This window comes from Calliphora vicina, chromosome 3, assembly GCF_958450345.1.
Source record: "Calliphora vicina chromosome 3, idCalVici1.1, whole genome shotgun sequence".
Lineage (NCBI taxonomy): Eukaryota > Metazoa > Arthropoda > Insecta > Diptera > Calliphoridae > Calliphora > Calliphora vicina.
This window is the reverse complement of record NC_088782.1, coordinates 39,230,833-39,249,167: the sequence shown is the minus strand read 5'-3', so window position 1 is coordinate 39,249,167 and position 18,335 is coordinate 39,230,833. Positions and strand designations below refer to the sequence as shown.

General features: G+C 36.1%; 1 protein-coding gene across 3 annotated transcripts in view; it reads left to right on the top strand.

The window, feature by feature from the left end:
- LOC135953180 (nucleolar protein dao-5) overlaps positions 1-18,335 on the top strand; it is a 68,151-nt gene that overhangs the window by 46,980 nt on the left and 2,836 nt on the right. The window contains exons 3-10 of one of the 3 annotated variants that reach the window (XM_065502908.1): positions 4,071-4,149; positions 8,599-8,759; positions 12,095-12,225; positions 12,299-12,413; positions 13,036-13,169; positions 13,238-13,534; positions 13,610-14,846; positions 15,589-15,779. In XM_065502908.1, coding sequence (XP_065358980.1) covers positions 4,113-4,149; positions 8,599-8,759; positions 12,095-12,225; positions 12,299-12,413; positions 13,036-13,169; positions 13,238-13,534; positions 13,610-14,846; positions 15,589-15,672 — 2,196 coding nt within the window. In that variant the 5' untranslated portion in view covers positions 4,071-4,112 and the 3' untranslated portion in view covers positions 15,673-15,779. Of the gene's footprint in view, positions 1-4,070; positions 4,150-8,598; positions 8,760-12,094; positions 12,226-12,298; positions 12,414-13,035; positions 13,170-13,237; positions 13,535-13,609; positions 15,262-15,588; positions 15,780-18,335 lie in introns of all 3 variants that reach the window. The other 2 variants (XM_065502906.1, XM_065502907.1) reach the window with 2 other exon arrangements.

Genomic DNA, 18,335 nt, shown 5'->3' with positions numbered 1-18,335 from the left:
CCTTCGAGGGAAATAGATACATATTTCATGGGAACATACATTTCACATGTTTTTCACGATAGGGATGATTGATTACTCTAAATCTAATCTAAAAGTGAGTCAAACACATTTTTAGTTATTTTCATACAAATTTTCCGAAACGCTTTCATTAGCATAGCGGAACTTGCAGTTAATCACCCCTATCGGCAATTACAAGTGAAATTTATGTTCCCTTGAAATATCCATTTCCCTCGAAGGGAAAATTGCTATCGTGATATTTGATGAACTCTTCATTCACAATAGTTGATTTTGTGCATAACAGCTGTTTATTGTTTACAAAATTCCATCTAAATATTTCACAACATGAGGATTTTTACGTACGAAAAATGGGAAAAGGAACATATTTCATGTGAAATATTGATTAGATAGGCGTAAATATAAACTTCTTAATGGTGTTCAATGTCTATGAAATTTCCGAAAACCTCAAAGGCCGGTTTTGTATGGAGTTTCACGATTTTAACTTGTAGTACTTTTCTAAGATTATCGAAATTTTAGGCCGTTGGAAGAAGAACATTACTCTTTAAGAAGGTTATGTTAAAAAAATTCTCTTTATATTTAAGCCAGAGTCCTATCAATCAATTGAGTATAACATCCGTATTAAGTTTGTGAATAACAATACAAAATAGAAACAAATAGTGAATGTCTCAAATCAATCTATTTCTTATGTAACACAATACCAGTATCTTTCATAAAAAACTCTGTTAATATTCACAGTTTGCAAAACTATTACAAAATTCCCCCCATCAAAATGAGTCATCATGCACTTAAATACTAAAACTGAATAAAGTTCTTTCAGCTGGGGTTTTATTATTAACGTTCTTTTTGAGAATTAAACAAAGGTAAACAATTCCACAAAATTTAACAAATTTATTGCGGTTTAATGCAACAAAAATCACCTTTAACGAAACGAACCAAGCAACAGCATGAACAAACCTGATGAAAATATTAAATTAAAAACTAATTAAATATGCAAAACACAAACACAGACAAAATACACAAAATTTACCTCTACAAATATAAGTAAATGATAAATTAATTTAAAGAAAAGAAAAAAAAAACAACAGCAAAAATAAACTTTAAACAAAATGTGCCACTTTAAGTCTCCACCACACACTTCATGAAGAAGTTTCTTAACCCATTTGCTTTAAGGGCCAACAAGCTAAAGAAGAGTTTTGAAGAATTTTACAAGTATTTTCTCTAAATTATGAGTGAACAGTTTTATACTCACCATCAAAAAATATGGGGGTATATTGAATTTCTCATTTCGTTTGTAACACATTAAAATATTTGTCGTAGAGCCATACAATCTAGAGCTTTCAAATACATTGGAAGCATCAATTTCAAAACTTTTGCAAGCATCAGGATTCATCCAAAAGCAGGAAAATTGGGTACCATACGAATAGAAGCCGAAATACCTTGAAAAACTATTTTGCATGTCCAAAATTATGCTTGACTGCTATAAAAGAAAATCATTTTTGCAGCGAATCATTACTTGCGATGTAAAATGAATCCATTACGATAACTCGGAGCGTAAGATATCGTATGTGAAGCCCGAGCAATCAGCCGAATAAACACCAAAGCCAAAAAGGGTCCTACACAGATAAAACAGATTCGTGATAGCAACCGAATTTGTTGCCAATCGAATGATTCTACCTTAGTGACCGAATTTTACAGTTGTGGCTACAAAATTTTAGAAGGGGTAACAAAAATTTGGTTACTTCAACCGAAATTCTTCTTTATGAACTGACTTTCTGTTGATAGAACCGAAAAATTCAATGTGTGCAACCGAATCATTCGATTTGCAACAAATTCGGTTGCTACTACGAATCTGTTTTATCTGTGTATATATCATGAGCTGCTAAAATCTGGCGAGACCATCACAGGGAATCTGTACCGAATGCAACTGATTCATTTGAAGCGAGCATTGGCCGTAGTTTGTGTTTGACAGCCATTGATAACAGACTACCTCGAGACTTGAGGAGAGACTTTGCGGAAAAAGGTTGAGCTTAATAAATAATATCGGAACTCTTCACCATCAATTTCAATGGTAAAAAAGTGGTTTACTGAATTTCGTTGTGGTCGTACAAGCACGGAATATGCCGAACGTTGTGGACGCCCAGTTGAGGTCTCTACACACGAAGCAATTGAAAAAATTCACGATATGGTGTTGGCCGATCGGAGATTGAAAGAGCGAGAGACAGTGTAAGACATAGGCATCTTTCATGGCTCAGTGATTTCATGATCACTTGGGTATGAGAAAGCTTTCCGCAAGATGGCTGCCGTGTTTGCCCACAATAGGGTGCACAAAAGGTTACATACATGTCGAGTTTCCATGGCAAAAATCCATGAATTAGGCTACGAAATGCTCCCTCATCCGTCCTATTCTTCGGATATAACCCCGAGTGACTATTTCTTGTTTCCAAACCTGAAGAAATGGCTCGGCGGAAAGGGATTTGACTCCATGATGACCTCAACAAATCTTAATTTTTTTGGAAGAGATAAACAAATTGCAGAAACGTTGGACGAAGTGTATAGAGTTAAAAGGAAACTATAGGCCGAAAAAACGCTCAGAATATGCGGCCAGACATGAAACTGAAACCTTTCCCCGTCCGACTACTATTTTCATCGATCGAAGCTGAACGCTCTCTCTGGCATACGCTTCACTTTGGAACAGAGTATACGATATTGGCTTGATTCGTTCTTGGCCTCAAAAGATGATCAGTTCTTATGACTCGGAATCCATATGTTGCCAGAAAGATGGGAATAGGTCATAGCTAACAATGGTCAATACTTTGAAAAAAATTTGAGCCAGCTAGCTCCTTTCCTTTGGGCCCTATCGTGTTTTCAAACGTTTGCGAGCTGCAGGATTCCATGGCATAAATCCATGAATTAGCCTACGAAATGCTCCCTCATCCGCCCTATTCTCCGGATATAGCCCCAAGTGACTATTTCTTGTTTTCAAACCTGATGAAATGGCTCGGCGGAAAAGGATTTGACTCCAACGATGAAATCATCTCACAAACAAATACCTATTTTGATGACCTCAACAAATCTTATTTTTTGAAAGAGATAAACAAATTGGGGACACTTTGGACAAAGTGTATAGAGCTAAAAAGGAAACTATTGGCCGAAAAACGCTCAGAATATACGGCCAGGCATGAAACTGAAACCTTTCATGGAAAGACTACTATTTTTTTCGATCGAAACCGAACGCTCTCTCTGGGATACGCTTCACTTTGGAATATAGTATCCGATATTGGCTTGATTCATTCTTGGCCTCAAAAGATGATCAGTACTTTAGGCTCGGAATCCATATGTTGCCAGAAAGATGGGAATTGAATAAATTTGTGCCAGCTAGCTCCTTTCGTTAGGGCCCTATCCTGTTTTCAAAAGACAAATCTTTAAAATAATTATTTTTCTAGATTTTCTTAGAATTCTTTAAATTAATGGACGCGTTAAGAATTCATTTGAATTTTTATTTTAAGAACAAAATCAAAAATATTGAAAATTATTCAAGAATATAAATATTAGATTGGCCACAATGGGTTATTACAATATATATTTTAACATTGTAAATGAAAATAATAATCAGCCAACAAAATCGTATACAAATTTTGTATTGCAAATAAATAAACAAAGAAACTACTACGTTTTTTCGACACCACCCAACAATAAACAAAAATTAAACAAAATTTTGAAACTTTATTTTTTTTTTATTTGTTTGCAAATCAAATAATTTAAAGATCATTGACTTTTTAAGAATTGTTTTATCTTTTCGTTTTGCCTGGCAATAAATAACTTAATGGCCATAATTACAGTTGATGTTTTTATTTTATATTTTTTTATTATTATTATTTTCATTGTGGGTGTTTTTAAAAGCTGAGTACCGTTAGTAGTCGTAAATTTATTATAACCTCAAAATAATAATTGATCAATAAAAAATTAAATGAATTATTTAGCCTTAACAATAAACAGTTATTTCTTGGTTAACACAATAATTTTAACATATTTATTGTAATTTGTCTTTGCAGGTTTCTGTATAAATTTCTCTTAACTTGAAGGGGTTGTCCACAATGAAGAATGTTAAGCGATGGATGTTTATCACTGCAGGTAAGATACTCGGAAATGAAAACTTATAAATTATGGCATTGTAAGTGAATAATTAAAGGTCAAATTGTTGTTATGTTTGATATGAATTAAAATAATGAGATTGAACTTTATATTGAACAGTACAGCTGTAGGGAAATCGAGTTACCGCATTCGTGATCGAGTAAAATTTATCGTAATTTTCATATTTGGGATTATGGCATTTTATATTGAGCAATATAAATTATTTTTCAATACGAATGATAATTCGAGTACGAATGCCATAATTCTGGTCCAAACTGAACGAAACTGGAAAAGCAGGAGTTTTTAGAATGCAGTTTGTATACAAGTTTGTCTAAAATTAGATACAGACGATAATTCGGGCCTTGTAATTTTGACTAATATTTATATTATTAAACAGGCGCGATACACCGACACTAATATATTACGTGCAGCCCTTCTTAACCAAAACAGGCATAAGCTTCTTATAAAGTCGTCCTAAACCAAAAAACACTCCCTGGTTTCGTATGAAACCAATTATACTATTCGGCGGTCCATTAAGGCCTCCCGAGACAAAAATGAGGCTATCTAAAAAACCAAGCCCCCACAGCAACCTGTTACTTTATCCCTTCTACCAAAGCGGCATATGTCGGTCTTGATCTGATTACAGTAACAATAATAACCCCAGGACAAGGGTGTTCATTTTATATTGCTGACTAACAACACACATATTTTTAGTCTCTTTTGTTTATATATCACTGTGACACCGACGAATGCACATGCTGAATGTTCTGTTTTTTCCCAGATTTTGATATGCCTGATAAAATACTGACATCTTTCTTTTTAATTTAACTAAACTTTTCTTACAGTGGAGTTCTCTTTCGCTCACCAACAGAAATACAGTTTTAACTTTGGGCATCCCTGCACCAGAACACAATAGTAGAACTCTTCAAAGTCGTCTCAATAGAACTCAGAACTCAATGTCTGGTAAATGATATAGGAATAGTCTTAGTCGGATTTATGCAATAGTTCATTGATGACTAGAAGAGGTAATAAAATGCCACCTTGCCAGCATTTAGTCGCTCGAACGGTATTCTATGACCCACAAAAGTCCATCGTTTCGCATAAGTTGTTGGGAAAGATTCCCAGAATGTCGATATAAGGTTATTGCATTAGCATCTAAAGCCATCGATCGTCCATTCATTTCTGGATACTTGGTTTCATACAGAATATAAGTTAATATTTTGATATTCAATTTTGGAATCTACTCTCAGAGTAGAAATCCTATTTATATTACTGCATGCTGTACTAAAAGCAGATCTTGAGCTGTTTGAAAATATTATTCAGAAATGAAAAGCCACCATAAAAACGAACTTAAATATTTTCACACCACATTCATGTGATGCATATTTCCAAAACTAATGTCTAAATTTCAAATTAAATGTCTAGAAGTTTATCCATGCGGTTCTGGATAATTGACCCGAACAAGAGATTTTACTTATCATTGGGTCACCACTAGTTTAGAATTACATGTCCTTTATTAATTACAAAGACTAAACTCCGCATTACAAAAGGACACTTACTGACAATTGACTCTCCAATAGAATTTTTTTTTTGCTTCGAAAATGGCGAATTTTGTACAAACGAAGCGTCATATGCGGGAAGTTTCGCTGTACTTCTTTAATTTGAAAAAAAAAGTCCCGCTGAAGCACACCGATTGCTAGCCAAAGCTTATGGTGAATGTGTTCCATGGGTTTCAACATGCGAGAGATAGTTTGTGCGGTTCAGAAGTGGTGATTTTGACACGGAAGACAAAGATCGCCGAGGTTCGCCAAAAAAGTTTAAATACCAAGAATTGGAGGAATTACTCCATAAAGATTGTTGTAAAACTCAACAAGAGCTTGCAAAATCATTGGGAGCTACTCAAACAGCACTTTCAAAACGTTTGCGAACAGCGTTTTCCTGCTCTTGGAAGACTCCTACTGTTCGCAAACGTTTTATGTTGAAGCCGAGATACCTTGAAAGACGACTTTGCATGTCCGAAATAATGCAGAAAATCATTTTTGCACCAAATCATTACTTGCGATGCTAAATTGATCCATTACGATAACCCGAAGCGTAAGAGATGGAATGTGAAAGCCGGCCAACCAGACGAATCGACACCAAAGACAAATATCTAAGGCGCAAAGGTAATTTTCTGTATTTGGTAGGATCAAAAGCGTCTTAAGAGCTGCTGAAATCTGACCAGACCATCACAAGGAACCTGTACCAAACGCAACTGATTCATTTGAAGCAAGCATAGGCAGAAAAACACCCAGACATGAAACCATAACAAACCTCACCCGCTTTATAGTCCAGACCTTACCCCATCCGACTACCATTTGTTTCGAACGATCTCTCTGGGATGCATTTCACTTCGGAACAAAGTATCCGATATTGGCTTGATTTATTCGTGGCCACAAAAGATGAGGAGTACTTTTGGCTCGGAATCCATATGTTGCCAGAAAGATGCGAAAAGGTCTTGCTAATAATGGCCAATACTTTCAATAAATTTATATTTTACAAATGTTTCAAAATAAAAGCTAAACATTTTTAAAAATCCAGCATTTTTAAGCCATACGCCCAATATTACAAAAAAAACTGGAAAGTGACTACTCACTAGATTACTTAGAGACACTAAAGTGACGATTGACTTCTCGCTACTCCCTAGATTACTTAGAGACACTAAAGTGACGATTGCCTTCTCGCTACTCCCGAGATTACTTAGACACTAAAGTGACGATTGACTTCTCGCTAGATCACCTGGGATGTATAAAGTAACTAATTGACTTTTCACTGCATTACAAAGGGAATATGCGTGTCAAATGACGCACAAATATATACATATATTGGAATCAGCCAAGTAATTTCACATTAGCAAATTACTGATCATAAATATCAATAAATATTAAACATTAACCCTCTAACCCGCAAGAGTGCCTCAAGGCATGCATTACAAAACACCAATTATCTCAAAAATTAATTATAATTTTTTTTTTTAAATTTAACTGTGACTTTAGTTACAGATTTGTTAACATTTCCCTCGAAGGTCGAAATGCATTCTGATTTTTAGTTTTTCTTCTGTCAGCTGTTTTGTGAGTGATGTCATATTATTAGCACGTGAAATTTAGTGTGTCATGTTGTCATTGTTGTTTTACTATTCGAAATTTTTTTATTAGTTCTTTTTCATTAGTTTTTCAATTCAATCGTATCATAATTATTGTTTTTTACACCTAAACCGGCAACAATGCCCTGAGGCACTCTTCACCTTTTTGCACCTGGTTCCTAAACTTAATTTGCAAATTAGTTTCTGATGGCTGTGCTGAGTTTATTGGGTCATAATTACCCTAAAAAAAATTATTCGACATATTTTTTTTAGCTTTTTAAAGTTTGCAGGTTAGAGGGTTAATTAAAAAAATTGTGATATTTGTGAAGATTATCTTCAAGCTACTACGATCTGTATCCAAAAAAGCTTAACGATTTTATGGATATATTTTCCAGTTAATATATTCACCCCTATCGGCAATAACATGTGAAATTTTGTTCCCATGAAATATCCATTTCCCTCGAAGGGAAAATTGCCATCGGGAATATCACGATGAACTTTACATTCACAATAGTTGATTTTGTTCGTAGCAGCTGTTTATTGTTTACAAAATTCCATCTACAAATTTCACAACAAGGGGAATTTTTTCACGTGAACAAAGTTGATGAACGAAAAAAGGAAAAGGGAAAATATTTCATGTGAAATATTGATTCGCGATAGGGGTGATAATAACTTTTATAATTTACTTGGCCTCGTTTTCTGGCATCTGGTGAATATAATGCAAAAACCAGATTCAGGGTGTCTCTTCTGATTAACCCAAAGAGCCGTGGTTTGTTTGATACAATTAGTAAAATAGTATTGAATATTAATCCGATGACCGGCACAGGAAAAATTCGCTAAAAATACTGATAGTACTGAATTTCTTATGATTTCAAACAAAACGTAGGTACCAATGATTAGGAAATTCTACATGTATTGCCATTTATTTTGCCATCGTATGTGCGATGTCACGTTTCGTTCAAAATGTTATGACATAAATGTTTTGAAATGTTACACATTAAAGTAATGTGGGGGTTTTTCAAAAAAACATGCAAGCAGCGATTATCAAATATTTACTTAACTAATGACCTTGAGTCAAAAAAATATTAAATAGTTAATAGCCAAATAAACCGTTAATAAAACACTTTATTAACACTTTTTAGTTACAAGTCAAGTTCAATATCATGTTTTAAAACTTCAACATCACAATCATCACTACTATTATTTCAATCAACCTTTTTATTAAGCGTTTTTTTGTTTTTTTCTGAAACCTCTATTTTCGATCGTTGTTGCTGTAGTTGTTGTTGTTGTTATAAATAATTAATGTTTCTTAACGTTTTGTTTTACAGCTTTTTTAGTTTTAGTCATAGTCAATGTTGACGCTATACAACCATTTAAAAAAGTTTCCATTGCCACTACACCAAAAACAATATCCACCTCATCATCAGAAGCAGATGCTGCAACAGCGGAAGGCGATGGGGAAACAGTGACAGCGGCAAAGGAGGAAAAGGTAAGTGGCAAAATTGAAAAAAAACTCAAATACAAGTAAAAAATTGTAACACTTTTAAGCAATTTGAAATTAAAAGTGTTTTTATGACTTAGGTTCTAAAATGATTTATGTGTGTGTTGTGTATTTGCTTTTAAATTGTAGAATTGTATTTAAAATGTTTGTTTAATTTTAATTATCATAGTAAGTACTATCTGAATATTTGTTCCACTTACACACATAACCTTTTTTGGTTTTTATGTGCCTCCATTTTTTGTGTTAATTTTCGAAAAAGGTTAAAAACGAAAAATTTTTGTTTACGGCGAAAGTAAAATTCATTATTAATACCCCGCACGTATCGGCGTTTTTAATAGTTGGACTCTATTCTTTGTTTAATTGATAATGTCATTGACTTTTGTTATATAGGGAAAAATTATTTTTATTAGATACATATGTACATTGTATGTTTGAAATGAAATTGTTTGTTTACGAAGATTACGTGAGAACTTTTTTTAGTATTAGATATTTTATTGCAAGAATTTTGAAAATTTTAATAAATAAATTTAAACAAAAGGTGTTAGTTAGTTGATTTCCAATTGGTTAAAAACTTCGGCTAACGCAAATCACAGAATATAACTCACTATAAGAATTTTAACATTGCGGTGATTATTAAAGGCCAAGAACGAATCAAACCTATTTGGGATACACTCTTCTGAAGTGAAGCGTATCCCACAGAGAGCGTTCTGTATAGATTGAAACAAATTGTAGTCGAACAGGGCAAGGTCTGGACTATAAGGCGGGCGAGGCAAAACTTCCCAACCACTTCATTCTAAATACGTTTTAACAGTTATTGCAACATGTGGCCTAGCGTTGTCATGATGGAATATTATGGTTTCATGTCTGGCCCCATATTCTGGCCGTTTTTCGGCCAATGCTCAAACGAATTAGTTGCGTTTGGTACACGTTCCCTGTGATGGTCTGGTCAGACTTCAGCAGCTCATAATATATAGGAGGATCCTTTTGCCCCAACAAATACAGATCATTATCTTAGAGCCATGGATATTTGGCATTGATATCGATTTGGCTGGTTGGACGGGCCTCACATAGGATCCCTTACTCTTTGGGTTATCGTAGTGGAACCATTTTTCATCGCAACTAATGATTCGGTGTAAAAATGATTTTCTTTTCTCAATTCGTATCCAATTTCCCTGCTTTTGGATGAATCCTGCAGCTCGCAAACGATTTAAAATTGCTGCTTGAGACACTCCAAATGATTGTTTAAGCTCTTGTTGAGTTTTACAACGATCTTCATTGAGTAATGCCTCCAATTCTTGGTCTTAAACTTTTTTGGCTGGCCTAAATGATATTTGTCTTCCATGTCAAAATCACAAACCATCTCTCGCATGTTGAAACTGAAGGAATTCATTCAACATATGCTTTGATGAGCAATCGATCAGCGGCACTTTTTTTAAAATTAAATAAGCAAAGCAAAACATCCAGAGGACAGTTTATTTTTGTTCAGACCGGGTCAACAGAGTAAAAGCTTAAAAAGGATGCAGATCCGAACCATGTTAACTTAATTGCACAAATGGAAATCAGGGACAAAATGTTTCGTAATATATTACAGATCGAATTTAAACCATTTCCGATCCCGATTCCAAAGAGTGGATAATCGCTGAATAGATCCCACATATTGATAAACGTATTTTTATTACCTGTCGAGAAGACACTTTACCACCACATTGATTCCAAGAATTGTAAAGAACTAACCTACAATCACCTGTAAAGGTTAAGGTCCAAATTGATACTCAGCCCATGGTACTACAATCAAGCACAAATTGTGAAGTATAAACAAGGTTTTCAAAGCACTAGATACAAATTTGGTCGGTCAGTCAATTACGCAGCACCAGTGTGGTCACCTTCGTTGAGTGATATTCAGTGGGAAAATGTTCAAAGTTGCCTAAGGACTGTTACAGGTTGCATCCAGATAACTTCGGAATACCATCTACATGAGGAATCTCCTTCGAGACAAGTCTGGATGAAATTTCGAGTATACGAGGAAAACATACAGAGGTTTGTGCAGGATAAATTGGGTCGTAATTTGTATACGTCAGCATAGCAGTCAAGTAGAAAAACTGTCCCTGAAAACAAGAGCGGTTCTGTCACAACTTACGTCTGGATGCAGCAAAAGGCTAAATGACCGTACCGGTTCAAATTAAAGCCCAGTATGTAGTCAAGATCACCATGATACCAACCAGCTAACCATACTTCACTTAGTCCAATGAATTTTTGGACGCACTTAGTTGAAGTAGCACAATTCCATGGCCTGTATCTCGATACAAAACTTCCGGCTTAGAGAATTGTATAGTTACAGCAACCTATACTTAGCGAGTAAAGCTTGAACTGACTTTTATGTAACATTCAATGACCTCCGTACTTGCCACAGTGATTTCGCCACGGACAGCTTAAAAATGTTCTCTAAACGGAATGTTCACGAGAAAGGGTATCCTTCTAGATGGATGTCATCGGAGGAGGTATGGTGAATACATTAAAAATAAAGGCGTTGCTTACCATGTACGATTAAACATAAATATTTATGTATATGATCTCCTGGATCGCGTTCAATGATATAAAGATCGTCAAAGATCAAACTTAAATCGTAAACTGTTTGCAAAGGAGACCTAAATTAGGTTGAACTGAGGAACGACTCAGTCGACTAAAGAATGTCAGCTAGAATAAGGACCTCGTCCCTCTATGTAATGCCTCAAATATTGTTGACTCAATAAATCACCACTATTAGCTTCCCTTTTCTATCCATTAAAGCAAATGGAATCTCTTTTCCATCTCTTAATAATAATATAAAACTTATATTCAATAAGCATCCCTTTCCCAAAAGGTATATCGATCTCACGATGGTCTGTTTAGATATTGCAATCATATGGGTGCTTGGACATGCCTATCTGATGTCCCGAGATTCTCAGGGCACGGTTTTATTTATGGCCTAAATAATTATAGAGTAATTAGCAAGTGGCATGAACGATATAAGACTTTATCATAGGTTTATCCCAATATATTCTGAAATATATTCCAAATTATATGCCAAAATATTCTGAACTAGAGAGAGAAATTGTTAGAAACATATCCACTAATGCAATTTTTCACAATATAGGAATTATGGTTCATTGAAATATTTAAAAGATATAAAATTGTATGTAGTTAAAGATATCCAAACATTAGTTATCACGTAGTTTCCTAGTTAGATGTGTAAAAGGTCTATAAAATTATATAGATTTAGTTTACTATTGTGTGCTAATTATTACTATTAATATTAATTCCTTTATACGATTTTCTAATTCCAGCACGAATATGGTGCCAACAAAATACGAACACACGATCATGCTGCCATCAATACAACGAGAGAATCTAAATTGACTGGTATACCACAAATTGATTACATCTGGGATCCAAATTTACCCCGTGAATTGAGAGGGTAACAAATTACAAATTTCTATAATCTATTTTAACATCTAATTTAATACATATATTTTCTTAATGATCTGCAGTTTCAATCTGTCAACCTATCCATTTTTATCAACAACACCACCCGATGATGAGATTCACTTTAAATGTGATGGTTTGCATGATGGTTTCTATGCATCCATAGAATATAAATGTCAGGTAAGTTAAAACAAAAAAGGGGACTAATCGAATCTCAGAGAGGGACCAATCGAATCTTCTTCGTACTATATATATAGTTTTCCTAATGATATCTTGAATCAAAGTTTATCTAATCCACAATTTAGTTTATTAGCTCTCACTCTTTATTATTATTCTAAAAATTACTGATACTCAATCAAGAACATTTATCTAGCCATAGGGAACTGTCAAACCGAATATAATCACCGAATAATTTACAATGACCTTGACTCTTTTTCTATTCCCAAACAAATAAAAGAATTCAAATAAATTCCTTAACAACTGCAAAACACGCAACATGATATATTCAATTAATTCCCAACAAAATGTTAATCCAAAATGTCTACACATTAATAAAGATAAAATTTTAATATGAACAAACAAAAAAAAAACACTTTGAATACTGACAGTGAGTACTGAGAAACACATTCAATCCGTAAATTGACATGATCATGACCTAGAAAATGTGTTTAAGGTTTTGAAAACAATTGAAATATGCATGTGTAGTCAATGGAAACTGATGTTCACATGAATGCCAAACACATGATGGGAATAGTTTTGTTATAATTTTCATAAATCAAAATTTTTATTGCCATTTTTCCAGGTCTATCATCATTGTGTTTATGGCATACGTCACGACTTTTTATGTGCCAATTTTACGGCATTCGATCAGAGAACTTTTATCTGCCACTTTGCATCCGATGTCGATTGTGAGGGATCCCCGAACTTTTGGAATAGGTAAGAGGAATCTGATAATTCAGTTACAAAATAGAAGTACATAAATCTTTTTTACATTTATATTTTAGAAACGATGCTTTATATATGGCCACCACCACCACATCAACAACGACCACAACTATAGCACCACCACCAACCCAGCGCAGACGTCCTGGAGCAAGACCTTTAAGGCCACTGAGAAGACCCTCAAATCGTCGTCCCGTAGATGATTATTACTATGAAGATGAAGAATATGATGAGGATTATTATCAGGAGCGTGCCAATAGAAGACGTAAGCAGAGACCACGTCACCGTAAACCCGTTGTAGCCGAATATGATGATGAATATGAGGATGAAAAACGTTCATTTGCCGATGAGAAACCAAGGTATTTACATTTATTTCTAGAATTCTCTTTAAAAGCTCGAATAATATATGCAAACAACTTTTGTATTTCAACTAGACGTGCCAATGGCCGTGATCGTGTTCGTGAAGAAGTAGAACCTGAAGATGATTATGATGTTAAACCTAAATCGCGCAGTAAGCCAACAGCAACTGCTGAAAGACGCAAATTAGGTAGTCGCAAGCCAGGTGCTTTTACCGGCCGTGCCAGTGCCGATGAAAGACGTAGTTTTAGTGATGATCGTCCTCTGACTGGACGCCGCAAGGCGGCAGCAGCCGCTGTGGTAGATGAACCAATTGAACCCGAAACACCCCGCCGCTCAAACGGCCGCAGACGTATTAATGAAAAGCGTTCTACAACGGCTTCACCAGCCAGTGACTTGGATGATTTAGATGAATATGAAAAACCCGAATCCCATATACCCGATCAGGAAGAAGCAGCTGCCGATGAAGATGCTCCTCCAAAAATCAAAACAACTCCTAAGCCTTTGGAAGAATTTGTAACACCCAAAGCAGCGCCAGCTTCAGTTTATGCTCGTCCCAGAGCTCCGCCTCGCATTGCCAGACCAGTACCCGTCAGTGCCAAGGATAAATTCCAATATCCTGTACAAAGAACCGCCACCACATCATCGCCTCCTGGTGGCGCCCAAGGTGAGGACGAAGAGTACTATGAAGATGAGGAATATGATGATACGCGTGCTCATCGTGGTCACAGCAAAAAACGTGTTGTCGAAGAGATTGCCGACGAAGAGGAAGATGTGCCTGTCCCCAAGAGAGGTATTTTGGCGCGCAAACCTACCAAAACTCTTAGAAAGCCCGTAACAGAGAAGAAAGCTGTGAAAGCCGATGAAGAGGATGACTATGAAGCCGACGACAGTTACACACGACGTGGCGCCAGTCGAAGAAGAAATCCTTTAACAAGTCGCACTCGCAGTCGTGCTCCCGTTCGTGACGATGTCGATTTTGTCGATGACGATTACGAAGAACGTCCTGCTAAGCGCACCAGACCAGGTGCCCGTAAAGGTGCCAAGAAACCCCGACTACCCGAACCCTCTGAAGAAGTCGACACGGAAGAGGTAGAACCAGAGGTAGAACAGAAACCTTTAAGAGGACGTGGTGGTGGTTCAATTGCCAGCAGGCGCAAACCCATACCCGCCATACCAAGTCGCTCTCGCAGCCCCGCCGCCCAAGCTGTCTCATTAGTCAATAGCGATGAAGTCGAGGGCGATATTGCAGAGGAAGAAGATGAGTTACCCGAAGCAAGTAAAAATAGTTTACCCACCAGCCGTCCGGCTTCGGTACGTGTAGTCAAACGACCATTTTTACCATCACGTGGTGGCAGCCCATATTTACCAAGAGGTCTACAACCGGTAGGCGTCGCTCATAAATCACACGAACCACATACCACTGACAGTAGTATGATCGATATGTTCTCTACCAATTCCGGTGTACATCTCCTTGAACATGGTGCTCCATTGTTGCGTGACTCTGGGCCACGTACCACACTGCCACCACGTAGTGCTATACCAGTATCACAACCACGACCAGAAACGCAACCATCTAGTAAAGCTACATTGGATGAGCTATACGAAAATGATTACGATGTTACGCTTAATGATGCTTTAAATCCAACGCTTAAACCGCTTTCGCCGCATCAATCAACCCACTATCATCAACATCATGAAAATAACAATAACAACCGTCCGTATCAGAGTATACACTCACCTTTAATTTCATCGCCATCCTCCTCCTCTTCTTATTATTCTTCTTCTTCTCCTACTTCTTCTTCTTCTTCTTCATTATCATCATCCGATCCATTTGTATATAAAAATCAATCACCTTCTGCTTCTTCTACTACTTCCTCCTCTTCCGCACATTTACAATCTTTTCAATCTCAATCTCAGCCTCAATTAACCCAATCTCAAAATTATCATCAATCTCAGCAACAGCACCAACAACATCCATCCCAACATCAATATCAACAAAATTCCCAAAATCATAATAACGATTACAATACCGATTCAAATTTTTCCTCAACAGATATCCGCCGGCGCACGATCGTCTCGCCGCCAGCCCCGCAATCAAGTCGCACCAGCGATTACCACAGAACCAACACAAACGTAGGCTCAAGAATAGCACCAAATTATTACGATGATTATGAGTACTAAGTAAAATTCACCGGCCGTTTGTCAACTTTAACCGGGGGAGCAAACAATAAAAGCACACTAAAAGTAAGTATGTAGTTGGTTTTAGACAATGTTTAAAAAAAATATACAGAGAGCCTCAAAAGTGAGTAAACTCCATAAATTCAAAAAATTCAATGGTTTTTACTCGCTTTTGAGGCTCTCTGTTACAGACTCTGTTAACAGACCTAAAATAATAAAAATAAAACGGGCAAAAGTTTTAGATTCCAAAACATTTGTACGAGGGTGGGTCAAAAATACCGTGCCTTTTTGAAAGAAACACAGGTTTCTAGAAACACAGGCACTTTGTCCCACGTTTCTCAAATTTGTTATCCCTTTAAAAATAAATAAGATTTATCCATTTCATCAAAGTCAAATCTCTTTCCGCCGAGACATTTCTTCAGGTTTTCAAAAAGAAAGAGCGAGCTTTCTCATACCCAAGTGCTCATTCAAAATTGAAACCTCTGAGCAATGTGTGATGCCTATGGCTTCCACAATCTCTCGCACTTTCAATCTCCGATCGCCCAACACCATATCGTGATTCTGGGCGTTCAGAAAGTACGGTATATCTCGTGCTAGTACGGCCACAACGAAATTCAGTAAAGCTGGGTTTCCGCATACACCGTAATCGGCGCCGATAACGTAAACTGAAACTGAAAATCGTTGGTGTTCGTCACCGTCTCGTTTCTGAATTGTTTTCGTTTCAGTTGGGTGCGTTGCGGCATAAAACAGAAACGAAATTATTTTTTATGTTGTCAATTGGAAATTAAATAGAATTTCATTATTTTTGACAAAATCTATTATTTTTTCCTCTTCCAATAAAGAAAATTTATTTTTTTATTCATTTCGATTTACTTTAAATTTGAAATAAAAAAATAATTAAAATTATTTCGTTACTACAGCACCGAAAACAACCTACTTGAAGTTGATTTCGTTCCGGCCCCAAATAACAGGTTTTTCGTTACTGATCGGTGCCGTTTCGTTTACAATTTTCGTTGCCGATTTCTGAAACAAACTTTTTTTCGGTGCAAATGTATGGAATTTCATTTTCGGTGCCGATTACGGTGTATGCGAAAACGTAGCTTAAACCAGTTTTTTACCATTGAAATTGATGGTGCAGAGTTCCCATATCATGCTTAGCTTTTTTCCCCGCTAAAAATAATGCTTAATAAGCAGATGAAATTCCAATTTCTCCTCAAGTCAAGAGGTAATCTGCTATCAATGACTGTCAAACACAAACTAAATGATGCAGCTTGTTCAAATTTTGACAATAGTCAACCGACAGATGCCTGTTGACAGGAGCAATGTTGCTCTATTAGTTAAGAGTCGGGAAATTCAAAAAGTCGCGGAAAAAATTCAATATGGACTTTCAAAAAAATAGCAAAAGATCTGAAGGTTCATCGTTACATTGTTTTAAATGCTATTAAACAGTATAAGGAAGACTTTGAACATTGAAAGAAAACCTGGATCAGGAAGAAAAAGAGGTCTAACAGATATTGGTAAGGCAAAAGAAGTCGAACAACTCTTTCGAAGAGCAACGAACATTTATATCAGAAAAGCAGCGCGTAAAGTTAAATGCTCTGATTCTTTTGTGCGCAGAGCCTAAGCTTATGCTGGGTTGAAGTTGAATAAAGATTCGGTAAAGAACTTAGAAGCAAAAGAACCAGCGAAAAAATTGAGACAAACAGAATTCCCCAAGAAGTTTCTTGTGTGGCAAACCATTTGCAGTTGTGTCAAAATAAGCCAATCATTTGTGCCTATAAAAACGGTTTTAACCCGATTTGGCATCATACTACTTTGAAAAAACGCTCTTGAGTTTTATTCAAACACCCAACTGTCCAGAACTTCTGCCTCTGAAAAGGTATTTGGCTCTTGTAAAAAACGAATTAAAGAAGACAGGAAAGGTGTCCCAGGACATGTCCGATTTTAAGCGTAAGTGGACAACGCCACCGAAAAAGGTAACGGAAACAACTATAGAAGATTTAATGGGAGGATTTCCGGAAAAACAAATCATATGTCTAATACAACAAAATACATTGACTATCATGTATTTTGTTGTTGCAAGAGTTAGGTTTTTGACAACAGAATTAGGTTTTTGAAAATTACGTCTCGTTTCTATGTTAACCTATGGTTTAAGCTTTATTTTTATACGCTACACCACCATAGTGGGGAGGGTATAATGCGTTTGTGCAGATGTTTGTAAAGCCCAAAAATATTGGTCTAACACCCACCTTAAAGTATGCCGATCGACTTAGAATCACTTTCTGAGTCGATTAAACGATGTCCATCCGTCCGTCTGGCTGGTCGGCTGGCTGTCCATGTAAACCTTGTGCGCAGAGTACAGGCCGCAATTTTGAAGATATTTCGATCAAATTTGGTACATATTATTTTTTTGGCCCAAGAACCAAGCCTATTTAAACTGGCTGAAATCGGTCAATTATTCCACCTAGCCCCCATACAAATGTCCTCTCGAAATTGAACTTTGTCGGTCACAAATGTTTAATTTATATACAGTGGTTGACAAAACAATGGAAACTTTTACAAATATTTCATTAGTGGCCTAAAATCTGAAATAATTTTTTAAAAAATTTTAACATTTTTGTT